At 46.2% G+C, this 27,833-nt stretch overlaps 1 protein-coding gene across 1 annotated transcript in view; it reads left to right on the top strand.

The window, feature by feature from the left end:
- The window catches only part of TRIO (trio Rho guanine nucleotide exchange factor), a 354,997-nt gene that overhangs the window by 217,792 nt on the left and 109,372 nt on the right, over positions 1-27,833 (top strand). The window contains exons 14-24 of the mRNA XM_030332423.1: positions 2,127-2,322; positions 3,128-3,294; positions 5,536-5,655; positions 7,378-7,569; positions 8,050-8,199; positions 12,087-12,201; positions 15,384-15,499; positions 19,167-19,289; positions 26,201-26,395; positions 26,494-26,609; positions 27,377-27,443. Of these exons, the coding sequence (XP_030188283.1) occupies positions 2,127-2,322; positions 3,128-3,294; positions 5,536-5,655; positions 7,378-7,569; positions 8,050-8,199; positions 12,087-12,201; positions 15,384-15,499; positions 19,167-19,289; positions 26,201-26,395; positions 26,494-26,609; positions 27,377-27,443 (1,557 nt within the window). The remainder of the gene's footprint in view (positions 1-2,126; positions 2,323-3,127; positions 3,295-5,535; positions 5,656-7,377; positions 7,570-8,049; positions 8,200-12,086; positions 12,202-15,383; positions 15,500-19,166; positions 19,290-26,200; positions 26,396-26,493; positions 26,610-27,376; positions 27,444-27,833) is intronic.

Here is a 27,833-nt window from a genome sequence, read left to right as displayed (position 1 = left end):
GTGTGATTGACAAACTGTGACTGTAAGCCTTGGGCAGGATTTCTCCTGATGATCTTTTGATCATGGCCATCGCCGGGGTTTCTTGAAGCTTGGTGAGCGTTTTCAAATCCCGCTGGTTCTTGCACATCCATCTTTATTTACTGTCCGCTGCTTGAGTGCTGTCTGAGCCCTATCGCTGTCTCCATGAGACGTTAGCGCTAAGTCTGTACCTCCACCACACCCAAGTCTCTCCTCCCTCAGTGTCAAAAAACAAACGTTAAGAAAGAAGATTCCCCTTAGAGGTAAAGATTAAAGGTATGGTCATCTCCTTCCTTGTTAAAAATACTTCCCCTCAGTGGCTTTTTGGCTTATGTGTAATTTAACATTATTTAAATTTATCAATTTTATAAATTAATGTAAGTGCATATACTGTATGCAGACCTCTCTAATGAAAGAGGAAACCTGGAAGATTTGTGCCATAGGCATTTGGGGAAGCCTTCAGTTTTTATTACCTTTTATCTCCTCGCTGGATTCTGTGTCAACTCTCTCACGTTTCTCAGATTTTCAAACTCATGTCGTTACTGCTCTTCTAGATAAAGTAAATCGGGACCCATGGGGAATGTTATTCCACTGAAGTGTATAATACAGTATTCTTTCACAAGAAGTTTTTTTCTTCCTTTCTGGATTCTGTAACTTCTCATCTTAATTTTTTAAAGTGTATTACAGAAGTTTTCAAACCTGCACCAAAGTTGCAAGGATCGTACAGTGAATGCCCATGTGCCTGTCTCCCAAATGTAGCAGGATTGTGTGTTCCCTGCTGCAAATCCCCCTTCTTTTGTTATTGTTGTGCTGTAGTAGTTGAGAGAAAAGCTTTGTCCGCTTATCATTTCACTCCTAAAGACTCTTAAGTATCTCTCCAAAGTAAGACCTTTTCTTATATAACCAGAGTCGCACCCCCCTCCCCCACCAGAGTCCTTGCTCTCTAGGACCCTGCTTCTCTTGGACCCTCTACGGGTGGCCCCTACTGGGCATGTGGGCACTGTGCCCACATAGGATACTTAGCCTTTCTGTCCAGAATCGTCTCTTCAGCTAGCCTTCTTTTCCTCCTGCCGTGACTTGTGGAAATAACTGCGTCAGCTGAAGAAATCAGGTCCCACGTTCTGCATTCGCTTAGTGATTTCTTCTGTTTAACTAGTTTTCTTTCCCTGGTGCTCCTTATAAACTTGGAGTTTAGATGTAAAGACCTGATTGAGATTCCAGGTCTATTTCTGTGCCAGATGCTCCACAGGACCCACAGCTTCTCCTGTCAGAGGTTGGTCCTGTCTGGCCCCACTTCTGTGGGGCGCAGAGGTTGGTCTGCGGGATGAGGATGGGGCAGCCTGACCCTCCCGCTGGGTCCCCTCTTTCTTTCCGTTACAGTTAACTGCACAGTGATCATTGTCTGAACAGCTATTTCACTAGAATTAAAAAAATAATTAGAACAAACTTTCTAATTTTATTATTTCTGCATTTAATAACTAGATTTATTTATAAAGGATAACCTTTCTTCATTGTTATAGGCTTAAATAATTTTTTAATTACCAATTTTAGGATGAAGATTGGTCTCCTGTCAACCTCTAATCAGAAGAGTTTTTCATGTGGGGTGCCTGGGTGGCTCAGTCGGTTAAGCTTCTGACTCTTGGTTTTGGCTCAGGTCATGATCTCACGGTTCATGAGTTCAACCCCCACGTTGGTCTCTGCACTGACAGCACAGAGCCTGCTTGGGATACTTTCTGCCCCTGTCCTGCTCGTGATCTCTCTCTCTCTCTCTCTCTCTCAATAAATAAATACATAAATACATAAATAAACAAACATGAAGGGGAAAAAAGTTTTTCATTTAATTTTAGGCTTTTTAACTCTTCTTTTTTTAAAAAGTACCATTAGGGGTTAATGTGTTTTTGTATGTTTGATAAACTTTGTTCAGTTGTGGTAGGTTTTTGTGTCTAACAGTCCCCCCATCTGTGGCCCATGGAAGCCCCGACAGCTGGCTTCCATGTCCCCGGGACCCGTTCACATTCCTTTCTTCCTTACTTGGCACAGTGAGGGGTCGCAGCACATGTTCGTTATTTTGTAAGTCTCGATCCTAAGGAGACGCTCTCCTCTGTCAGATCATCTCAGACCTTGAGTCTTGGAATGATGAGCTTTCTCAGCAAATGAACGACTTTGACACAGAAGATCTCACAATAGCGGAACAGCGCCTGCAGCACCACGCAGACAAAGCTCTGACCATGAATAACTTAACCTTCGATGTCATCCACCAAGGGCAGGACCTTCTGCAGTATGTCAATGAAGTGCAGGCCTCTGGTAAGGAGTGCATTTCGGTCTGTGTCACTTGTGGGGTTTTTATCGCGTGTGTGTGTGTGTGTGTGTGTGTGTGTGTGTGTGTGATGTGTGATGTGCGATGGCTGCAAAGCATGGTCAGCCCCTGTGACGTAGATGTTCTAGGTACCTGCTCTTCGAAAGGAACAAAAGTTTTGGCTGTTTTGTGTTCACATGTGATCACCTGTGACATTATGATTAGTGTACTTAGCCCTTAATACTCTTGGCTTGTCATTTCAGGTCATGAACGCTAATTGTCCATGAATGAAATGTGAATCTCCAACAAATTTTTCACATTCTTTATTTTTTTCTTAGTTTATATTTTACCAGCAGATGTCACTATAGGCTCAAAAATGTAGACAGAAATGTGTAGTGTTTGAAACTTAGCAACAACCTTCATACTACATCACTCATTTTACACAAACAGATGCTTCCTAAAGAGTAAACTGGGTGTGCAGTGATACACAACAAAAGCAAGCCAAAGTTCGCTCGCTTATAAGAGTGAGGCACGTCACCACTTAACCACTGTGGAAAGATTGACCCGAAATGGGTTTGGTTTGATTAGCCGTGCGTTGTATTTTGCTTTGGAACACGGCAGATGCGTTGTTTGAGACCCCCTCGCGTGCTTGGAGGCACACAGAAACAAACACTCCTGTGTTGGTCACGCCTTCCTTGAACTTGGCCTGACCAGCAGATTATTCGAAAGCACGGCGTCCGTCACACGGCTGAAGAATGGGTGCCCACCGAAGATGTGCCCACTGAACTCTCGGCTCTCCCTTCATGTCCACAGGCGTGGAGCTGCTTTGCGACAGAGACGTAGACATGGCCACCCGGGTCCAGGACTTGCTGGAGTTCCTTCACGAGAAGCAGCAGGAGCTGGATGTCGCGGCTGAGCAGCATCGGAAGCACCTGGAACAGTGTGTGCAACTTCGCCACCTGCAGGCCGAGGTGAAGCAGGTAAACAGAGGGCTGCGCGCGGAGCCGGACCACAGCGGGCCCCCGTGCGTGGGCACTCGGTGTGTGACCACCCGGAAGTTGGGGAGACTGTCCCTGTTCCGGACACAGCTGTTCTGACACATGATGTAACATACCCACCCCCAGTACAGCCCTAGCTCGTGTGTAAGCGTTGTTCTCACACATGATGTGACACACTCCCCCAGGGCAGCCCTAGCTCATGAGTAAGTGTTGAGCCAGCGCCCGGACAGCTGTGTGTTGACTCTGTAGTGGAGAAGGCTTCCAGCCCAGCAGACGTAGCACTCGAAAGTAACATCCATTTGGCTTGTTTTGTTACTGGTAATCTCTTGCTTGAAACTCTGAGCACATAGCTTCTCAGGCTAAATAACAATATGATTTTTCTGCCAAATAGGCTGGTATCACAGCTTATGCAGGGCTGGAGACTTCTTCTGTTACCAGCATGCTGCACTGCCATGTCTCAGATAGCATGGCAAAATAAAAATGGAGTATTTGAAAGATTGTTTTCGGCTCATAGCCATTGGGATTCTATACGTACCTCCATTCAGCATGTACATGACGTTTTATCTCATGAGCAGAGAAACCCCTCATGATACCACCTTCCTGGCAAGGAAGGTATGGCCTTCCGAGATTCTGATGGAGGCTCAGAAAAGCATGTATTAGGTCGAACGGAGGGGATCAGGTGCCTCTGGAGTGTTAGCAGTTTGCGGTGTGTATGTGGGTGGCACTCACACTGAAGCAGGTGTGCTGTCAAAGTGGAAAACTAAAAGAGCACCTGTTGGTGCCCCATGTGATGAGATAAAGTATCGTGACCTGCCTTTTAAAGACCAGTTCATAGGGGTGCCTGGCTAGCTCGGTCAGAAGAGCATGTGACTTTTGATCTCGGGGTCATGAGTTTGAGCCCCATGTTGGGTGCAGATTAGTTACATAAAACTTTATTTTTTTTAAGTTTATTTATTGATTTTGAGAGAGAGGGAGCTAATGCAAGTGGGGAAGGGGCAGAGAGGGAGGGGGACAGAGAATCCCAAGCAGGCTCTGCAATGTCAGCACAGAGCCGGGCACAGGGCTCAAACTCACAAACCGTGAGATCATGACCTGAGCCAAAATCAGGAGTCGGATATGGAGCCGACTGAGCCCCCCAGGCCCCTCCGGGCCCCCCAAAACTTAAAAAACAATAAAGACCAGTTAATAAAGTGTCCCTCTTGCTAAAAACAAAACCGTGTGTGTAAGAAATAAAGGACTAGACTATCCACTAGGAATTGCATTTGCCTATAAATATTCTCTACATAACAGGGCAGGATGTGGTCGATGGCTGGTGTTCATTTAGCAGCCGTGTGGTAGGTTAGGCAGACATGCTGGCGATGGGTTGCCACATGGCTCTTGTAGCCCCAGCTCCCCTGTCCCCTTCCCAGGCAGCAGGAAGGGCAGAGCATAACAGGGAAGAAGCAGTACTTGTATCTGAAAAGAAATGTGTTCACACGGCTGCCCCGAGGCTGCTTTAGTGATGTCAGTGGTGGGAGGTGCTACAGAATGTTCCTAGCCGCGATGAAGCTGCATGTAGGGGCTGGGAAGCAGTTTTAGTCTAAGGCCCCCCCACCCCCCAAAGTCTAAGTTTTCTGAGTAAGGGAGATGAGGAAAGCCAGCTGTAGGGTGGGCAGTAAGTGGTCTTTGCCACAAATAACTACCAGAATGACCCTCCACAGCTGGGGATCCTGTGCTTTGACCCTGGGCGTTACAGCACCTCTGAATTCATTCTCTGGTTAGTGGGCCATTTAATGCTGACGTTAAATTAGAAAATACGTTGGTGAAGTAACGTAGTTTCCTTACCAAGCAGTTTGCTAATTTTGAATGTTAATAAGGATAAAAGGAATGAAAAATACTTCCCTTGATTATCAGAGAATTATTTGTGGCCGTAGATCTGATAGGTGATTCTTAATCCGTTTTGACCTGTGGACTAACAGTAACCATCCGCTGGACGCTCTGCCTTTTCAGCCCCCATTTGAAAGCATAATTAATTTTAAGAATTAATCTTAAAACGTGGCACTTCTGATCAGATACCTTAGAAGGACATCAGGCTGTTGGCAGGTGGGACCACAAGGAAACCCATGTTTCCCAGCTGATGGGAGCAGCCTGACCTCCTTGCTCACTTGGCTCATGTCCCGGCTGGCCTGCAGGGGGGCCCCCAGGGGAGGGCAGAGGCTTGGAGGTCCCCGTGTCGTATTTCAGGTGCTGGGCTGGATCCGCAACGGAGAGTCGATGCTGAATGCCGGACTCATCACAGCCAGCTCCTTGCAGGAGGCAGAGCAGCTGCAGAGGGAGCACGAGCAGTTCCAGCACGCCATCGAGGTAGGGACACCGGCCCGCCGCCCGCCTCAGGACATGCATGTACGCTCCCTCGCGGGGGACTGAGCCTGAGCCAGACGGGGTTCAGCAGGACCCTAAGTGGCAGCGCTGATGCTCTACAGTTTCCCTCAGGGAAGCAAACGGGCAGGTGACTATAATGAAGGGGACGATGCGTGTGCCAGCTCGGGGACCTCACGGCGCCACCCCAGAACGCCTGGTGGCTCCCACTGTCCTCCCTCCTTGAGGGTCCCGGCCGGATGCACCGCCCTCTGTCAGGAACACTTGGCACCCGAGAACCCATGCCAGGGTCTGGGCTTGAGGGGTGTTCTGTTTTGCTGGTCTCTTAAGCACATCCCTGACCAAACAGAGCACTGTGGGCAGCTTACCCAGACCAAGTGCAAATCACAAATTCACGGTTATCCGTAAACAACACTGCGCACAGAACTCTCTGACCCTGATGAAAAGCAGTGTTTCTCACCTTGATGGGGGTCGGTGCCAGGCTGGGACTTCAGCAGAATGGCTTGGCCCAGTTCCAGGTCCATTTACAATTCACTCTCACAGCATATGGATTAATTATTTGTAGAGTTTAGGGGAGAGGGGGGAGTTCATTGTGATAGGTGGTCTCAAGGTCAACTCAAGGGAAAAAGAGCATTTGCTTGCAGAAAACTTGTTTCCTGCTCTGGTTGCATACATAGCCAGAGAAGAAGGCTACAGAAAATAGCGGTAATTTATTCTCGAGACTAACTTAACTTTCAACTACTCAGTGTCAACAGACCTGTGTTAACGCTTCCTGAAGCCCAGAGTTTGGGCATCTTTTGAGAATTGTACACTGTGCCTAGTGATTTCTAATAACTGCTAACACATGTCATCGTGTCTGAGTGAAGGACAGGGCCATATTGTATGTGGTCTTTCATGGGATCATTTTGTGCCTTTTCAGGCAATCTGTAAAATTTTGCTGTTGTCTAAAACAAAACAAAACAAAACAAAACAAAACAAAACAAAACAGTTCACGTCACAGACCCATGGACCCCTCTACCCCCCTGACTGCTACCCTGTGCAGCACTCTGGTTCGTCAGTGGGAGAACCTGGCCTGTCAGCATCTTGTGGAATCTTCTAGGAGCACACACAAGCAGGAATTCTACCGGATTTGTGATGTTATGTTGATATTTTAATATGGCATGAACCTCCAGAGAGCACAGTTGGTTCATTCTTAGCTTTTAATTATGTTTCTCTCTCTCTCTCTCTCTTTTTTAAAGTCAATAGTTCTTGAAAACTTTACTCAAGTACACAGTTTAAGGTAAAAATGCACTCACTGTGGCCACCTTTTTGTCCGTGTGTTCATTGGCCTCTGGCTGCTATTGTAAGAAGGATGAATAGGAAGAATAAATTGGGAACATTTCAACAGCTTTCTTAGAATATTGGCTATTAAGGTTTTTTCCTGCTATTTCTCAAGCTGAGAACCCACAACTGAGACCCATTCTGCAATGTCTTAGTGCATTTCATCCTTCATTAGGTAATTTAAGTATAAACACGGTTGTTGCTGGGCATGAACACTTTGTTGTTTTTAACTGAACCGTGTGCTGTGTTTTCAGAAGTGTCCTAATGAGCATTCGCTGAAGTTGTTTGGATCAAAGCAAGCGGAGCGGAGGGACCACAGCCTCCCTGGTAAATAAATGCGTGACGCCCCCGTCACACAAGTGTTCCCTGTCCTTTCTCTTTCCTTAGAAGACACATCAGAGTGCGCTGCAGGTGCAGCAGAAGGCGGAGGCCATGCTGCAGGCCAATCACTATGACATGGACATGATCAGGGACTGTGCCGAGAAAGTGGCGTCTCACTGGCAACAGCTCATGCTCAAGATGGAAGACCGCCTCAAGCTGGTGAACGCGTCTGTCGCCTTCTACAAAACCTCAGAGCAGGTGAGGAGGGCCGCTCTAGTCCTTGGGCTCCTCACCGGCATTCTGTGTGGAGCTTAGTTTTGTTGGATAGCTCAGTCATTAACTCGTCAGTCATTATTATCGAGCCAGTGAACTCAACTTCAAGCAGAGAAAAGCATTCTAGAAGTAGAATCATGCTTGCTTCCCCTAGGAATCCAAGAGGAATAGGTTGGAAAGGACCCGAGAAGACATCCGCTTTCCTCTCCTTTAGATCCATAGCCTGAAACACCAGAGAGAGACCGGAAATTCCGTTTTTATTTTGTTCTCGTTCTGAAAGGCCTGCCTACTTTGGCCCCTGCGTTTGTCCTCACCTGAGGTGGGGCCCACAGTGCCTTCCGAAGGTCTTGGTCCCCAGGCCAGCACTTTTATCCCCAGAGCATGACTGACCACACTTCCCAAAGATGCCATCTGTGGCGTCAGATGCCGAGTGGCCCCTCTGAGCCTGCGGCTTTCTGCTCACAGGTCTGCAGCGTCCTCGAGAGCCTGGAGCAGGAGTACAAGAGAGAAGAGGACTGGTGTGGAGGGGCCGACAAACTGGGCCCCAACTCCGAGACAGACCACGTCACCCCAATGATCAGCAAGCATCTGGAGCAAAAGGAAGCGTTCCTGAAGGTACGGAGTGGCCTCCGGGGTGCTGCTGCGTCCCTGCACAGGGCACACAGACACGAGGGGGCTCGCCTGGACTCTCAGAGAACCACACGTGTCCCCATGTGCTGGGTGTGCAGGCCGCCTTCGCTTTCCAGGGGGAGCCCCTGTGTGCTGAGTGCAGTTTGGTTGGTGTTGAACACAGAAAGAGATTGATTTGGTGAGACAAGAATGCCTGTACCTTAAAATAATCTTCCTTTGGAAATGCAGCCTTGTTTAGGAATAAAGACTGAACCCACTGTACAGTGGATAAGGGGCGGGAACACCCTTTGTGATTTCCAGGATTAGTTACTAATACTTGTTCAGGAAGTGTTTCCCGCAAAACATTTAAGCCCGTAATCCAGGCTTGAAGTTTTAACTGTGAGCAGCTTTAATTGAGGACTTTTTTCTAGCCACTTTTGTCGTGTGTGTGTGTGTGTGTGTGTGTGTGTGTGTGTGTGTGTGTTCATTCGTACTTCAGTCACCCAGAAGTTCTGAAAAGTGCTCAAACTGTTTGCCAGCACTTCTGTGTCTTTATGATACGGTCTTTCACTCTGGAAAAGATCTCCTGAGACTCGGCCGGCTGCCACTCAGCCCCATGAAAAGTAGGCATGGTGTTTGCTTTTCATTGCGGCCTTACCGAGTTTAGTTTTGTCATAGCTTCAGTGTTCTGACACCTCTCACACCATTTCCTGTTACATTTAATAATTTCTGTCTCCATCCTGAAGGTGATCCTCTGTCCTGACAGAGTTACTGTCTGGTCTGGGAGAACAGATTGTAGCTCTTTGAAAATTCTATCTGGGAACTTTTTTTGAGCTTCCCTCACATGACTCTCTTTTTCGGCGGCCGAAGTTGGGAAAACAGTCGTGGCTTCCTCGGGCTTGTTTTTTTTAACCATTTGCCACAGGACCTGAAAGCCCGTGTATGAAACACCCACCACCGTGAGGATGTTTGGACCTGGAATCATCGTAATTTGTCTTTCTCTGGAATCCATTCAGAATAAAACAAAATTGAATACTACTTAGTTAATTAAGAAAGATACTTAGAAAAAATTTAAAACAAAAATAATCACAGGCCTGTTCAGATTTCTGCATTCAACTGGGATTCAGTAGTGTTTGGGTGTTAGGGATCTTTAAACTTTTCATTATGGAAGTTTAAGGAGCATACAAAATAGAACCGATACCAGACTTCTGTGTCCCCGTCAGCCAGTGTCAGTAATTATCAGCACGTGGGCATATGCCCACCTTCACTGGGTTACTTTAAATTCTAGATATTATATCCTTTTATTTGTAAATACTTCAGCATATGACTAAATATTAAATTCAGCCTTTCTGGGGTGCCTGGGTGGCTCAAGTCGGTTGAGTGTCCAACTCTTGATTTCAGCTCAGGTCATGATCTCACAGTTTGTGGAATAAAGCCCTGCTAATATTACCATTTTATAATACTTAGCATGGCACCTGCTTCGAATTCTTCTCTCCCTCCCTGTCCCTCCTGTGTGTGCACATTCTCTCAAATATATATTTTTTTTTTAATTTTTTTAACGTTTTATTTATCTTTGAGACAGAGAGAGACAGAGCATGAACGGGGGAGGGGCAGAGAGAGGGGGAGACACAGAATGGAAGCAGGCTCCAGGCTCTGAGCCATCAGCCCAGAGCCTGACGCGGGGCTCGAACTCACGGACCGCGAGATCGTGACCTGGCTGAAGTCGGACGCTTAACCGACTGCGCCACCCAGGCGCCCCTCAAATATATTTTTTAAAACTCTGCCTTTCGGGGCACCTGGGTGGCTCAGTTGGTTAAGCGACCGACTTCGGCTCAGGTCATGATCTCGCAGTTTGTGAGTTCGAGCCCTGCCTCAGGCTCTGTGCTGACAGCCTGGAGCCTGCTTCGGATTCTGTGTCTCCCTCTCTCTCTACCCCTCCCCTGCTAATGCTCTGTGTCTTTCTGTCTCTCGATAATGAATAATATTTAGAAAAATTTTTTTTTTAAATTCTGCCTTTCAAAATCATAACCACAACACCATTATCCTGTCCTAAAAATTAACAGTATCTCTTATTTTATACAAAATCCAACAGTGTTCAAATATCTCTGATCGATCCATGAACGTCTTTTATATGTAGTTTTAATCAGGATTCTAAACAGGGTCCACGCATTGATTTTATTGGTGTGTCTCTTAAATCTCCTTCAATCTAAACAGCACCTCCTTTTATTAGTATTTATTAGTTGAAGAAGTGAATCACTCCTGTGCTATTTCTCTCACTCTGGATTTCCATGCTTGCGTCCCACACGGTCCTTTAGCGCCCTGGATCCTCTGAGTTTGTTATGTCGAGAGTTTCAGTCGGATCCAGGTTTGCGTGTGTGTGTGCGCATGCGGTCCGCTTACCTGGCACAGGTGTTCTCCCCACGCGTACTTTCCATGGCGTCACGTCAGGAGGCCCAGGAGGCCTGCTGCTCCTTCTATCCGTGTAATCGGGGGAGTCGTCAGTGCTTCAGATGTAGGGCGTCCCATTCACCTGTCACGTGCCTTCCACGTCTGCCTTTCACCCAGTGGCTTTAGTGCCCTGTAGTGATCATGTTTCACAAGGAGTCGCAAAACTGGTAATACTCCATCCTTACGTCTGCCTTGATTAGCTAGAATTCTTCCCTCCTTAGCCGTTTGGTTACTTTCAAGTAGAGTTTGTCCAGAACAGGCAGAAGTGCCTGATTCTTTCCATTTGTTTATCATTTTCGGGATAATGAGCTGTTACCCTAACAACCTCTACATATGATTAATTTTCTTACTATCTTCATGGATTGTAATATATTTGGTGTGTTTTAATCAATTGCAGTCATTTATCTTTTTTATATTCAACTTGTCCCATTCGTGGGTGCTCCTTCCATTCAGAAGGGCCCTGATGTCCTTCTGACATAACCCTGGTTGTCTTCTGTAGCCTCCTCACTGTTTAGTTACGGCAGCTGATTTCAGGCTTATCTGGAGAGACCCGTGATAGAGTCTTAGGTTAATTAAAAAGTGTCCTAGCTCCACCCACTAGAAAGGCCTGGAAACAGTGACCGACCAGAAAAAATGAACTCCCCAGTATACAGTCCCAATTGTGGTCTGTATACCATGTACCACACGCAAGGAGACAGAGCTCCCTGAAGAAGGATTAATTCCAGATCTGAGACAGGAAATGTGTAAGGGATTTCCAATTCAAATATAATTAAGGATTTTTTTTCCTCTTGTTTTTTTTTTAAATACATTAACGAGATTACTTATTTGGTTTCTAAAGATGGAATGTCCGTTATCTGTGACAGTAATACCACAAAACAAGCCACCCCAAAACTCGATGGCTTAAAGTAGGGGTTGGCAGACTCAGACCTGAGAGCTAAATGTGTCTACTCTCATTCATTAACATGTTGCCCGTGGCTACTCTCCTGTGGTGGTGGTGGTGGGGGGGGGGGGGTTGGGGAGATAGAGACTGAATGACTCGGGAAGCTGAAAATGCTGTCTGCCCTTTTCAGAAATCCAGGCACAGCTTAGCTGGGTGCTCTGCCCCAGGCTGCTATTGAGGTGCTGGCCAGGGGATGTGGTCAGCTGGAGGCTGGACAGGCCGGTGGTCCCTCTCAGCCCCCTGCTGTGTGCACCTGTCCATAGGACAGCGCTCAACATGGCAGCTGGTTTCATCAGGGCAAGGGCTCAGAGACACAGTTGTTCTTGTTGTTGTTTTTAATTGAAATAGGACTTAACCTGTGTACCCTCCAAAGCACAGGTTGGCTTGACAACGTTTTAGGTAAAGGTGTATGCTAGAGCTACATGCTGTTGTCACCCGTATGTATTCAAAATACATGTTTGTACGAGTCCAATTAACACCACGTTGCTCTCCCTGTACTTCTTAGGCTTGCACACTTGCTAGAAGGAATGCAGATGTCTTCCTGAAGTACCTGCACAGGAATAGTGTGAACATGCCGGGAATGGTGACCCACATCAAAGCTCCTGAACAACAAGTAAAAAGTGAGTACAGTCGGGACTCCCTTTACCGGCAAGTGATGCAAGGAGCTTGGTGAGAACGCTGTCTAAAATCATAAGATCTGGGCTTCGTTTTAAATGTCCGTTATGTATTATTAAAGTTCTCACCAATTTTCTTCGTTTACTAATAAAGTATGAAACAAATGATCTAGATTGGTAATTTATTGAATAAAGTTGAAGAGTGTAAACAGGGAGAACACACAGCGTGGTATTTATTAGCTGTGACTATTTTGTTACAACAAGTGAAAACATTGTAAATCGGAGAAAAGAGGAAAATCAGAATTTTTCTGTAGTCAGAATATTTTTAAAAGTTCAAATCAAGAAATTATACACCAGTATCGTTCTGTAAAGTGTTATCAATTTGACATACTTAGAAAGCAAATTGCCAGGTATCATATATTTTGGTATCTTTTGAATATAAACTTCTGTAAAACCATGTTTTTACGTATATGTAATGTAAGCGCATAGAAACAGATCTGGGAAAATTTTACACTAAATTATTAACAGGATTGGTATGGGTGGATGTGAGGGGGGCTGATGGTTTCTACTCTAGAATTCCGATGGGATACTTCACAGTGAAAACAACTTCAGGTGTTCTCGAACTTAAAACTTGGATTTAGTCATAGTTTTTTCAGGTTCAAATAAAACGACATGGAAATGGATCCTCAGAAAATGTTCATGAATTTAGAATAGTCTTGACACAAAGGTACCTTGTGTCCACTGTAATCCTTCCCGAGAGCTTCAGAGATCGGCACTAAACACATGAAGAAACCGGGGTCCTTCATCCTTCCCTCTCAGAGTTGGGTTTCATAGGGAAAAAATTGCCATAATCTGTTAACAAATGATTCCTCTTACTCTTTAAGATCATATGATTGGCAGAAACTTTGTTGTATTCTGCTCCCCGTTCTTCGGGATTCATCTGTTAGAGGTGTCACAGAAATACTATCCATCACATGGGTATAATCCTCTAAGCTCCACAGATGAGATCCGTATTTATTACTTGGTGGGCTCTTCTCTTGGGAAAATGAGTGACTAATGCAACCGTTTTTCAGCAGGAGCAAGTTACTTGCATTGGTAATCTGTTTACTTGGCTCATTTCAGATAAAAATCGTTGCCTTTCTGTCATCCTTCAGTATTGCCTTTCGTTGTGGGTCGTCGTCTGCTTTGTCTGATCACAGACGTGACGATCCTCACGAGGCTGTCCTAGTCCAATGGGTGTATGTGTGTGTGAGACGGGACTGTGTTCCCTGTGCCCACTTACGTGATAGTCACCGCACATTTGCTGCTGTTTGTCATCATTCTGGGTGCTCTGGAGAATTAAAAACGAAATGTTTGGTTTCTCTCATTGGGTTCACGTGTGGGACGGTGCATTAGACCCACGTAAGGGCGATGGTGCCAGAAGAGACCCTGTGACCCCAGACAACCCGCAGGTGCTTGAGGAAGGCCAGGCAGTTTCCCCTACCAGGCCCCGCAGGGGTGGTTCCCTGCCCTGCTGCTCACGCGCCCCAAATCAGTCCTGCCCCAGGCGGGGGTGGTGGAAAGAAGGAACTGGAAAAGACCGATTGGCTCACGTTCATTTTCACGTGTCATATTTTCATTTCAGTGGTAGCTTATGGTTCTGACCGGCTTCAGAAATTTAAAGCGTTAATTTGCATCGCTACGTTAGTTTACTTTTTCAGTAAAGATCGTATAGCCTGACCCCTGAGCTGCCAGGTAAGCGCTGCTTACGGGTTCTGGTTTGTCGCAAAGTGGCTCAGCCTCTCGGGAACCCTGAAATATTTGTGGACCGCTTAATATTTTTACAGTTTCCTAATGTTAATTAAGTTATAATCTAGACACCTTTTATTTGATTTGCAGTTTCAGTCTCTGGAATCTTCTCCTAAAGTTTCTCGTGTGTTTTATAAACCTTTGGAGTAAAACACACTCCCTGTAAAAATTGTTTTGAGTGTGCAAATGTATATAAATTATCTAATTCCATAGCCATTGGTCACCACTGTCAATACAACTTAGTCCTCGTTCTGTATCAGAATTTAAAGCTCTGCTGTATGCTTTTTAATGTGCAGTATAATGATTTCATAGTTGGCTTAACCTGACCCCCAGATGTTGCTGTTCAGTTTTTCCAAACGGTGCCTTAGTGTTTGTGCACCTGATACATACCGCTCGTGTAAGCACCGTACATCCGAAGGATTGAACAATCGAATTCCTGGTTCGCAGCTGTACACACTTCCAGTGTCGTTATCTGTTGCCAGAGTGTTCACTGCGAGACTTGTGCCCTGTTTCCCGTCAGTAATGCGGGGTCACTGGTGCCTGTACCCTCTGCTCCCCAGCCTTCCAGCATATGGGAGGACACAGTCCTTGCCAGGAACATGGTGGAAGATGACCCCATCGTTGGAGTGAAGTTAAACATGTTTCTGTGTATTTAGTGGCCACATTTTAGAAATCACAAACTCCATGTTTATATGCTTTGCTCATTTTTCTAACAGACTGTTCATCTTTTTCCTGTTTACTGGGAAGTACACTAGCTCTGTGTTTTATATTTCCTAGTAATGTTAACTGGATTTTTAATTGGTGGTATGTTTTTACGATGGTTTATGTTTGGTTATGACATTTTATAATTTTTATGTAATCAGGGTTTTTTGGCCTTTCTGGCTCCATGCTTCTCTCTTGTCATGTCCCTGCTTCTCTTATGGTTTATGGTTTTGTTTTTGTCTTTGTAAAAACAAAAAACAAAAGAAGAAGAAAGAAAGAAAGAAAAACCAAAACGTTGTTTTCTTCTAGTACTCCACCATTTTGCAATACATCCTTTGTACTAAGTTCCTTCACAGGAAGGTTTGAATGTTGAGGAATGAAATGCCTAATACCGAAGTTTTGTCGGCCGTTGTCAGTTTGTCCCAGCAGGAGACACAATAGCTTATCCCATTAATCCAGCCAGCCTTAAGTTTCCAGTGACCTCTATCCTAAGATAATAAGTTGGGGTAAGAGAATAAGGAGAGGTCTGGTTGACATGCTCATTGAGAACATGGGGGAGGCAAGTGTGGCTCTCTTAACTGAATGCTCTGTCTTACGTTGACATTTGCATAAAGTCTGTAAATAAACATGAGCGGGATTTTGCAAGTGTCCCCATTGATTGCAAGCGCCAACATTCGTCTTCCTCTTTATCCTCTTAGATATCTTGAATGAACTCTTCCAGCGGGAGAACAGGGTATTGCATTATTGGACCATGAGGAAGAGACGGCTAGACCAGTGCCAGCAGTATGTGGTCTTTGAACGAAGTGCCAAGCAGGTCGGTCACGACCCCGGGCTCCCCATTGCTCTCCACCCTCCGTTTACACCTCTGTCCTCAGCTGGGCAGCTTTGGACGTTGCAGCCATGTTGGAAACCACTTTCAAATGATGAGACCAGTCGTGCCTTTTAAATAAATTTGCTATGAAAAGAAAACCCACAACCCTGTAAAACTGTGATTTGGGCTCCCAGCAAGCATGCCACACAGCCTGCCTCTAGTGCCATTACCTCGTATTTAGGACCAGCAAGTATGAGTCGTAACTATGACGATGATTCAGAAATCATTGTTGGGGTGCCTGGGTGGTGCAGTCAGTTGAGCATCCAACTTTGGCTCCGGTCATAATCTCGTGGTTCGTGAGTTCAAGCCCCGTGTCAGGCTCTGTGCTGACAGCTCAGTGCCTGGAGCCTGCTTTGGATTCTGTGTCTCCTCCTCTCTCTCTCTCTGCCCCTCCCCTGCTTCCACTCTGTCTCTCTCTCTCTCTCTCTCTCTCAAAAATAAACAAGCCTTAAAAAAATTTTTTTTAAATCATTGTAGAATCCAGGTCTGTGCTTGTATAAATATTATAGTGGGTGTTTTTTTTATATTGCTATATTTATATTTTCAACATAAAATTTTGTTCTTCAGGTAAATTGAGCTAAAATAAAGTGTGCCAGAATTTCTAATTCAGGAGAATAAAAAAATGTTCAGGCAGTTGGCTAATGTAGAGATATCAAGACGATTTTTTTTTTTTAATGTTTATTTTTGAGAGAGAGATGGAGACAGAGTACGAGTGGGGAAGGGGCAGAGAAAGAGGGAGACACAGAATTGGAAGCAGGCTCCAGGCTCCGAGCTGGCAGCACAGAGCCCGACATGGGGCTTGAACTCACAAATTCAAGATTATGACCTGAGCCGAAGTCGGGTGCTCAACTGAGCCACCCAAGTGCCCCAAAGATGATACGTTTAGGGGGTCCCTGGCTGGCTCAGTCGATACAGCATGCAACTCCTGATCTCAGGGTTGTGAGTTTAAGCCCCAGGTTGGGCATGGAACCTACTTAAAAAAAATCTGTTTGGAGTTTCTGTCTTCTGAAGTCATTTTGAGATAAGGGTTTCTGCCTGAATGGTTAGTCACGGAAGATCATTTTAGAGTAAAGTCTGTCTGACCCCTAACTTGAACTAAGATTCCTGTCACTTCTCCTTGGCCTTAACGGTAGCATAGGAATCCATAGCCATTTGTCCAGAATTTGGAGCGTCAGGAGGGAACAGAGGACAGAAGGCTGGTTCTCAGGATGCCTGTCTGAGCCTTCTCCTGTCCTGCAGGTCAAGGCGCCTCTTCAGTGCTGTGGTCCCTGGTGACCGCACCACACATGGGCGTTCTTCTAAATTCACCTGTGCCTGTCACAGAGTAAGGCAGTCAGTTAAATCTTTTAGCTTAAGAAAGATCGAATATTCCTCAGCACAATTTCCCACTTAGGGATTTTCTTTCAGTTTGGTCAATGTTGGTCTCCAGAGGGCGGCCGGGTGCTCTGGGGATCAGTTCCCCAGAGATTGATAAGCTGGAGTTCATGGTCCATGGACCTGGCATCCTGTCTCAGTCTTTCTCTGCTGGTTTCACCAGGTGTAGTTATCATATTCCCGACACAAGGGCAAGCAGTAGTATTTTTCAGAGCTTAAATTACATTTTCTTAACATTTGATTTGATGATCGTTCCACCATATTTCAGATGCATGGGGGCCTGATTTGTTTCTAATTAGAGATTGTTTCATAGTCTTTTCTCTCATATCTTTCTTTATTGTTTCTCTGTTAAAAGGCAAGCAATCAGCTGCAGAGAACAAAATTGTAAATAACTATTTTAATGGAGAAAAACAATAGATGTGTTGTTGCTTTTTCCTAAAGTTGGCTCATTGGCCAAAAATGAGATCATTAAGCATAGGCCGTGGCAAACGATGACCCCGTGGCCCTGTGGGTTCTCTTCTGTGCCATGATCCTGGGGTAAAACCCAGTAGTTATACCACCAGTGTCTGCGCTTCTCAGGATGGAGCCCTGAGGTCACCTGGATGCAGCGTCCCCGGTGGGGGTCCGGAGGGGGGGACTCCGGCCACGGTTCTGTCTCTGGGCGAGTCCGGCCCTTGGACTTCCTGGTTGCCTCCTGCCTCTTCTGCTGCTTTCCCAGGCTCTCTGCTGTCCCGTCTTCCTTATCTCTGCAGCTGAATGTTGGCATTCTCCAGGGCTCGGCCTGGGGCTTGCCCTTGTTTCTCTTCCCCATCTTCTTATCTCCTCTGTGGGTGTCTCCCAGCCCTGACCTCCGTTTCTGGCGTCCAGACTTACAAATCCCCGTTGTCTCCGTGGCGTCTCCACTGAGGCCTTCCTGAGAACAGAAGTGGACTCACGACGCCTGACCCCCCTCCTCGTCTTATGGGGCGTGTCCCCCTCGTCTTACACAGTGTATCCCCTGCGCCTCCTCGTCTTACGGGGTGTGTCCCCCCCATCCCCTCACCTTTCAGGATGTAGAGCTCCTTCCCATCTTTCCCCAGTTTCCCACCTTCACTCCCTCGTGAGTCCCATAGGTGCGGACTTCCCACACGTGTCAGGCCTGCCCTCCCCCTTCACGTCCAGAGCCCTCGTGCTATGGAAACCCCAGCCGTGTCCTGCCCAAACCTTTGAACCAGTTTGCCGACCCGTGTTGCTTCTTCTACTCCCTGTCCACTGCAGTTCCTTTTCCTCACAGCAGCCCCACTAGCTTTCCCACAAAAGTCTAGGCTGTGCCTGTGACCTCCAAGGCCCTCCTGCCCTCCCCGGCCTCACCCCCGGCCTCTCTCCCTGGCTTCTCCCCATTCTTCTGAGCCCCCCGCTTTGCACCAGTTCCTGACCCCCCCCCATCCCCCGCTTCGCAGCCAGCCCCTCTCGGCCTGGACACTGCATGTGCTGACCTCCCTTTCTAAGTGTGGCGTCCCTGCCCTCACTTGTCTTCGTGCCTCTTTGTACATCCCCCTCCCCAGTCGGCAGGGGGAGGCAGGGCAGCCGTACCCAGGCCTGACAGCAGTGACAGCCCCACTCAGGAAGCTGCACGGCAAATAATCTGTCTTGGTCGTGCTTTCCTTTTCATGTTTTCTAAAATGCTATAAGTGCTGTGATGTATCTAGTAGAGACAGTGATGTCTGTGCTCTAGAAAGCAGCTCACAGCGGATGGCCCAGAGATTACAAACAGCACATAAAAATCTTCTACGGTTTTCAAAAATTTACTTATTTTGAGAGAAAGCCTGTGAGCGTGTGAGCAGGGGAGGGGCAGAGAGAGGGGGAGAGAGAATCCCAATCTCGGCACTGTCAGCATAGAGCTCGACTCAGGGCTCGATCCCACGAACCACGCGATCGTGACCTGAGCCAGAAATCAACAGTCAGATGCTTACTGACTGAGCCACCCAGGCACCCAAGAACCTCTTGAACACTTTAATCATTGCTGCAGAAGTGACATGGTTACAACCTTCTAGAATGTCAGGTGTTGTTTTTTTTTTTTCTTTCTTTTAATTTTGGAATTGCAGTGCTTATTTCAGAAGCCTGTCTCTCTTTGTGGGAGCACTCTATGCGTGTGCCAGCGCTGGCTTGTGACATCACATCTGAGTGAGATACGACAGAACTGGGACCCTCTTTGCCAGTGCTGAGCCATGAACGTCTCCATTCCTTCCCTCTCTAGGCTTTAGAGTGGATCCATGACAACGGAGAGTTCTACCTTTCCACACATACGTCCACGGGTTCCAGCATACAGCACACACAGGAGCTCCTGAAAGAGCACGAGGAGTTTCAGATCACCGCGAAGGTAGGTCCAGGTTGGTGGTGGCCGTCTGTTCCGTCACCCGCCCACACAGCAGGGCTTTCCAGAATAACCCACCACAGGATACTCGGTGTAAATAAGGTATTGCTCAAAGAAATCGTTTCATACCGTATCCAAAATTGGAGACACAGGGACCCCAGTGGCTTGTCCTACATTAACGTAGGGGACTCTTCTCTCTGCGTTTCCCAGTTCCCTCCCTTTACCTCTTGTCTCCCTTGGGTCTTCGGATTTCTGCAGATACCTTCCTTCGTGTCGTCTCTTTTGTCCTTTTCCTTGTTCTTTTTGTTTTCTTTCTGGTTTCTTTTGCAAGGTCTTTTCTAAGTACTTGCTATTTTTAGGAAACCCCGTTTGGTGTGACCGACCTGGCTTGGGCGTGTCCTATGGGGGCTTCCTTTCCCCGTCTCTAGGTCTCTAGTCGGTGACACTTGCTACAGGGATGCTGCTGTCACCAGCCCAGTCCCGTGGCAGCGTTTACCTCGGCACCCTCTCTCTCGTGGTTGTCCATAGGCTTATAAACCGGAGATGTCTTCATTTTCCTCCTGCAAATCAAAAAAGAATTAGATACATGGCTTATGTAGCAGATGTGAGTAAATACACATTTTTATGCAAAAATGTGAGACTCTTCATATTGACATAAATGTTTTCCCAGTTAAAGTATATGCTGGCAGAGGCTGATTTTTTTTTTTTTTACCTCAAAACAGTTTGGGGGTTTTTAGGGTTCCTTTCTCAACCCGTGGTGTTTTTGTTTTTGTTTTTCAAAGTTTTGAATTCCGTTCTTTGTCATATTTTCAGAAGTGCTTCTGTTTTTCTCATGGTAGACTTGACTTTCCTTAAAAGTTGCAAGTTAATTCAAATTTCACACTAGAAAGAAAGGATCTAGCTGGATAGTAGTTTGGCTAAAAAGAAGTATTCATGTATAAGTAAAACGGGATTTTCTTGTGTGGCCCTTTAGGTAGCGGTGGAAACCATCAGTGGGAATTTTTAAATCCTCGAGAGTGACAACAGCTATTTTGTATTATGTTTAGTTGTACTTCTTTATGTTTTCTGTAACCATTTCTGACTCCTGGTATTCTTCACTGCCCTCTGCTCCCGCCCACCCACAAGCTGTAAGTTGATTTCCTTCCCTTCACCCTCGGGCCGCTGGGCTCTGGGAACCCTTGTTCCCTGCTCTGGAGGAGCTCACGGTCCAGGGTGGCTGCAGGCAGACTGACCACTGCGGGGCTCGGTGAGACCTGGCACTGGGTGGGGACACCTTGAGCATTTGGGGGTGGGCAGGGCTCAGGCAGTCTGGCAGTGACAGCTGCACCCAGCGTGGGGGCCGTGGGCACCCAGAGGAAGGCGCCCACCCACTCATTTGAGGAGAGCTGGCCTGCCTGCCTCTGCAGGTAAGCATCATGTCTTTTGCTTCCCCGAGATACAGCACACCCTTGGCTGTGTAGTTCTCGTTTCTGTTAACAGTGGGAGGATAAATTACAGTTGTGCGCGTTACAAATTTGTTTTTTTTTGAATAGCCTTTGATTATAAAGGTATTAAGAAAATGCCTAAGATGCCACTCAGAGATAGATTTACGATTTGTTCCTCTTCACTAAGCTGAATTTCCATTAACGCTGCATTCTGCAGACCATTTGCACAGCCAAACAGCCTGGTCACCGCACGACTCCAGGGGGCGCTGTGCGCACAGAAGCTCATGTGAACCTCACTGTCTGCGGTGCAGTCGCATGGCAGCCATGTTCCACCAGTAGGGTGTGTTCAAAGGGAATTTTTATTCCTGAATTTCCCTCCTCCTCAGATGTGGGGTGTGGTTATTAAACAGTGAGCAACAGGGGCATGTTTCGGCTCTTGTGTTTTGTAAAAATAAGCATCTAAAATCACCGGTGTAACACCTGACCTTGCCGTCTCTCTCACTGGGTCTGCTGGATCCGTTTTGCCCAGAGGAACTAGTGGATTTGGAAAAGAAAACCTCTCGCTTTTTCGCTTAGCATCTCATTCCCATGGGTTTCTGGCTTCCTTTCTCTTCATCAGACCACGCCTGCTCATGCCTGGGGGTGTCTGTTGCTCGCCTTCTGCCCCTCCTCATAGTGTCTTCTAAGAAACCGCTTTACCCGTGTCATGGAGAGAATCTGTTGCTCTTGATGTGACCGTCCTCCAGTTTAGTTGTTACAGCGGTCAGGGTTGTAACACATTTAGTGCAATGGAAGTAAAGCCTTTTTGTCACTGTCTCACCATGAAGCCTCAGCTTGATTCCTTCGCAGCTCCCGATGGAATGATTTCTCAGAGTGCTTCACAGGCACCACCTGTATCCAGGTCACGCGTGTTTACTTAAAAGCCAGTTTCTGTCCTTATTCGAGACTTACTGACTTAGACTGTTTAGGAGTGAGGCCTGAAGATGAGCGTCTGTAAACAAGCTCCCAGGTGACTTTTCCACAAGCGCAGTGGAGTGGGAGGCCCGCGGCCCGAGACGCAGAACTTTCCTCCTCCTTCCCACACACTTCCTGCATCCCGGTCACCACTGTCCCCAGCGCCAAAAGCCTTCATTTGCTAGAAAGTGTCTAAGACCCTTGAATGTGCATCCTCCCTGGGTTTTTCCTTACCTAAGAACATGGTGAGTAAAGATTCTTTGACATGTGGACTCAGGAATGCAGTTTGCCTTTATTTTTCTACAAACCCCTGATTGCCCACTGCTGAGGTTGTTCAAATTAATAATATTTGTATGCTTTTGAAATAAAATCTATTTTTGTAACAATCTCTAGAAAGAACAGTAAGGATGAAAACTTTTGTAATACTTGATTTAAAAAGACGCAGAAAGGCTTTTTTTTTCATAGCGTTGAGCAGCGTTCTAGAGAAAAACCAAGTTGGATTCGTATCCCACCTTGATAGCGAGGTAAATGTATCAACAATGAAAACCTGAAATGACTAGAAAAAATAACGGGACACGAAACCCAAAGGTCTAAAAAATGATAAAATCACATACACAAAAATGTATGAATTTCTAAAGTGTAGGCCAACGTAAGTGAAAGAAAGCAAATAGGGAGGATAAATACGCAATTCCTGTCACAGAGGGCTGATTTCTCAGTTGTAAAGAGCTTTTACAAATCAATAAGAGTAAACAAGAAAATGGACAAGAGATATTCAAGAGGGCTCCCAGGAAAGGAATTCTAAATGGCTTTTAAATATATGAAATTATCAAATTTACCTAAAATAAGAAAACTATAAATCAGAAGTATACTGTGTTCTGTTTTCACCCAGGTATTGGCAGATACCAAAAAGGTTATGGCTGCACCTTGGCGGTGGGGGGAGCTGGTAAATGGAGTCGATCTCTGGGGATGGGGGGGGGGGGCTGCACCTTGGAGGGGGCTGGTGAATGGAGTTGACCTCTGGGGATGGGGGGGATGTGTCACCACGTTAACCGCTCAGTGTCACAGATGGACATTCCTTCTGCCCAGCCGTCCCACATCTTGAAACACAGACTAGCTACACACGCTCAGACACGTGCAGTTTTTTCCTGGCTTAGGAAAAGAATGGAAACGACATGAAAGTCCATTCAGTGGGAGCACATTAGCTCATAGAAATCTTGTGCAGCTCCAAACCTAAAACAAGCGTACTGCTCGTGTTCCGATAGTGAAGGATGTCTGAGACTTGTTAAACGAAAAATGCTGGGTGCAGAGCAGGGCTTGTGTGTACAAGCATTTAGGTACAAAGAGAGAAATACATACATACATACATACACCCCTCTGTATATTAAAACGTGTCTAGAATGGTAACACATGAAGCCGATCATTGAGACACCTCATAGGAAGGTGGAGTAAGGAGACTTTTCACTTTGTATCCTTTTTACCTTTGAAGTTTTGATTTCTATGCATGCATTTTAAAAATACCAGTTAGGAGTGCTTGGTGGCTCAATGGGTTAAGTGTCTGACTTCGACTCAGGTCATGATCTTATGGTTCGTGGGTTCGAGCCCTGTGTCGGGCTCTGTGCTGACAGCTCAGAGCCTGGAGCCTGCTTCGGATTCTGTCTCCCCCTCTCTCTGCCCCTCTCCTGATCGTATTCTGTCTCTCTCTCTCTCAAAATAATAAACATTAAAAAAAAAACAGTTAAAATAAAAATGTATTGAAAGCTCGTGAGTTAGCAGATTCATCGTCCTTAATTTTTATCACGCCATTCACCCCATCATTATTAATCACGCTGTTGCAGTGTGCCAGAACTGCTCTGGGTGCTGGGCTCATGGACTGCAGTTTCTAGTTGGGGTGAATATATATACATCTACTGTGAAGTAGTAAGGCAAATAGACGTGGTGGGGGGAGGGTTGCCATCTTTGAGGGAGGGGCTTGGCCACACATCTTCAAGAAGCCTTGACTGCCTGATTGGCGTCTTTTGTTTAAATGAAGTTTGTAAGCCACCAGGCTTTGTCTCTAGCCCACCTTCCTGCTGCATCTAGTGTCCTAAACAGCATCCGCCTATTGGCGTGACATGCATTCAACTCATCTATTTTGTGACGTGTGTTATGCAGACATCTTCCTATAGTTTTTCAGTGTTTTGTTTTCTCTTTGAATGTAGGCAAGCTGCATTGTTTTTTTGTTTTTTGTTTTATCTTCACTCCTCTGACCCCAGTGCTTAAAATATGAAACAGTTTTCTTGACTCCTTGAAGAGACACTACACATAACTTGCAGTACCCTTTCACCGGTGGCGCTTGGACGGTGGAAGAGAAGAAATGCTTTCATGGTGGCACAATGCAATTTCTCTTTGCTTCTCAGCACATTAGTATCTTGGCACCCAGCAGTGTAACCTCATCCAGGCAACCCAATTTTTTTTTGTTGTTTTAAGTTTATTTACTTATTTATTCTGAGATGAAAGAGAGCCGGGGAGGGGCAGAGAGAGAACCCCAAGCAGGCTTCATGCTGTCAGCACAGAACCCGATGAGGGGTCCCAGGAACCGTGAGATTATGGCCTGAGCCGAAACCAAGAGTCAGAGGCTTAACCAACTGAGGCACCCAGGTGCCTCCAGGCAACCCAGTTTTTAAACAGTCCTGCCTTTGTCATATTCTCTTTGATATTAAAATTTAATAATGGTTCTAAGTTGAGTCCCTTTTGGAATTTATGGTTCCACTTGTGAAACTTTGACTTTTTAGGTCTTTGGTTTATAATTCGTCTTAGCATATCCAGAAAGGTGTTGTGTTGATAGATCATATGGTTTGGTTGATTAGCTCACTCTACTTGAGCTCATTTCCACACCAGATGAAAGTCCTAAAAACTTCAGGGTGTTTTAAGTTTTGCTGACTTTTTCTAATAAACAGCTTTTATAGAATTTTGCAATAACCTTTTTTTTTCACAGGAGATTATTATATCTGAGTTCTGTTTTCATTTTTTTTTTAAGTATTAATGCCTGTTAAGAGTAACTGCCATACCCCATTAAAGGTACAAGCATGTACCTATTTTCCCGTAAAATCTAACGTTAACTTAATTTTCAGTAAATATTTGGTGACTGTCTCCTATGTGCCAGGCACACGAAAGGTGAATAAGATATTAGTAAGCAAAAAACCCCAAATATCCCAGGCCTGTGGTGGTTACATTCTAAGAAGATAGTGGCAGACGGTAACAGTAGTAAGTCAACTATATCCTTGTGGCAGGTGACCTGTGTCCCGGGAGAGAGTGGAGCAGGCCCAGTGAGGATAGTTGGGGCAGGAAGGTGACTTGTACTTTTAAGGGACTCAGGGAGGGCCTATTGAGATGGTGGCCTTTGGTTGAGCAAAGACACGAGGGAGCCACAGAGTAGCATTCCAGGCAGGAGGGGCCATGGTGCAAGGAAGCACAGACCGGGCGTGTGCCTGGAGCGCGGGGCTGGATGCAGGCTGCCCGGGGTGTGCATGCGCAGCCCGAGGATTCTACAGCTGCCTTTGCAGGTCGCCAAGGACATGCTGCCTCACGCTTCCTGTGTAAACTAGGAAAATTTATCCAGGTTTTGAGCCCTGACCTTTATCCTTTTGGGGATTTTTACTTTGAGGCCCCTGCTCTCCGGTGCACCTTTTGGGGATTTTTAAAGTCACCTTCCTGAGTGTTGGTTGTAAAGATTTCCTAGATAAAGGTTAGTGGAGAAAATCAGGTTCCCTTCCGGGAGAGGAACAGTACTCGCCTGAAATGCCAGCGGGACTGTCGAAAGAAGCCTTGCTCTAGTAACCAGTGGATGTGATGAAAACAGGTGTTGAAAACTCAGTTTTGAGGGACGTTACTGCCATGGATAATAAACCAATGTTTTGTGGTTCTCCTGAACTGTATGAAAACCAAGGCGGTTGTGTTTAACTTAATTGAAGTATCTTTTCTAAGTACACGTACAAATGAAATAATTTTTGAGAGGGAGTTCTAAAACAGTGAAGAGCATTTAATATGCTTCTCTAAAGATCCTTTCCTGGCTGGCGATCTTTCCTTCATTTCTACCGAGAATTGAAAAAGAAACGAACGTGCAGTGCAGAGTCACTTCAAGGATTTCACCGAGTGTCTGCAGTGTGGGGGTTCCTTTGCCAGGATCTCAGCAGGCCTTCCATCCCCGTGGGCGCAGGGGACGAACGGGCAGGGAACAGCAGTGGGGACCACGGGGCCACGGGAGACACATGTATCCCTTCCACAGGTGTCTCTCGGGCGTCCACCAGATGAAGCCAAGCCGAGAGAAGGGCTAGATTCGGGTTGGTTTTTGCGGTCGTAAACATGCCATTCTCTGTGGGGAAGCGGCCAGGCCGGGATCAGGGGGTGAATTGGTGGACTTGGAGCTTCAGGGGACATTTCTCTGACCAGCAGTTTTTCCCTGTCGGGAGCTCAGAGTTGTAGGCAAGTTGCCACTGTGTCTCCGGTTCTGGCAGTTGAGTTCATTTGCCTCACAATACTTTCCTGTTGTTGTTTCCGCAGCAAACCAAAGAGAGAGTGAAGCTATTGATACAGCTGGCTGATGGCTTTTGTGAAAAAGGGCATGCCCATGCAGCAGAGATAAAAAAATGTGTCACTGCAGTGGATAAGAGGTACAGGGATTTCTCTCTGCGGATGGAGAAGTACAGGACCTCTTTGGAGAAAGCCCTGGGGATTTCTTCAGATTCCAACAAATCGGTAAATTGCTCTGTGCAAACAGAATAAACCATGGTGTTCTTCCTCATGTCCTCCCCGGATCTAATTAACTCAAGTTCATTGGCTCTCTTCCTCCACAGAGTAAAAGTCTTCAGCTGGACATAATCCCCGCCAGTGTCCCTGGGTCAGAGGTGAAGCTTCGCGATGCTGCTCATGAACTTAACGAAGAAAAACGGAAGTCGGCCCGCAGGAAAGAGTAAGCCAGTCTTTAAGAACCTGCTGGGATTCATTGAAAAAGTGAAGAAAATGTCGCTTGGACAAACCCACTGCTGTGTGTGCTTTGAAACCGGATGGCAATGATACCTTGTGATGTTCAGACTCACTGTGTGCACTGTACCCTTATCACTTGCTTCAGAAGCCGTGTCTTTTTTTTGTTCCTGTGCCTCCATTTCGTATGGGGTTGACAAATTGTTTTAGTGTCATTTGTCATCAGTAGGTCATGACTAGTAGTACCAAGGAGAAAAAATAACACGTGGAGATGTTTCAGAATTGCCAATTAGTAAACTGTACCAGACGTTCCAAAGATTGTCCTAAACCAGCGGTTCTCAGCTGGGGGCAGTTGTGACCCCCAGGGGATGCTTGGCCATGTGTGTTGACATTTCTGGTTGTCACAAAATGGGAGGGGGCAATGCTATTGGCGTCTCAGGGGTGGAGACCGGGGATCCCACTAACATCCTGTAGTTCACAGGACAGCCCCCCGGCAAAGCATTATCTGCCCCCAAGTGTCAGTGGTGCTGATGGAGAAAACGTGACCTGCTGGTGTACCTCAACAAAATGTTTTCCCTTTGAATTGGCGGCTTTACGCTGTTACTGTTCTGTCTCTTCTTGGTTTAATTCCCCAAACACATTACTGACTACTGCTTTGAAAACTCTCATTATTTCATAAGCCATAAAAGTACATAGTTCAGATAAGCCTGTGTCCTGACCGTGAACTAAGCTCTTCCCGGTCTTCCTGTGTTCAAGGTTCATAATGGCGGAGCTAATTCAAACTGAAAAGGCTTACGTGAGGGACCTCCGGGAGTGTATGGATGTAAGTAAGTTTTCTTGCTTGTTTATTTAGATCCAGTCTAAGCGCGCTGTTTTCTCCCTGACTGTTGGTAATTCTTAAAATAATCACCCTTGTTGCCGTTGTTGTTCTCGAGATTTTCAGTGTGCTTAAGCAGCCTGTTTCTTGTTCCCACCCTTCCGTGAGTTTCCAGGCCCATGTTTTGCTCATCACAGAGATGATACAGCACTAATCCTGTCATTCCGCTCGTCACATGACGGCCTGGCTGCCATCCTCTTTGTACAGAACTTTACAGCAGCTTCAGAGAAATGTGCCTTCCAATTATGATTCGCAACTGATACTCAGTAGTTTAAAGAATAGTTGTTGTACCTCAGAGAGCAGGGAGGTTAGCTCCCAAGTCTGACACCAGGAATG

Source organism: Lynx canadensis, chromosome A1 (assembly GCF_007474595.2).
Source record: "Lynx canadensis isolate LIC74 chromosome A1, mLynCan4.pri.v2, whole genome shotgun sequence".
Taxonomy (NCBI): Eukaryota; Metazoa; Chordata; class Mammalia; order Carnivora; family Felidae; genus Lynx; species Lynx canadensis.
Note: the sequence above shows the minus strand (reverse complement) of the source record. Positions and strands in the feature narration are given on the sequence as shown.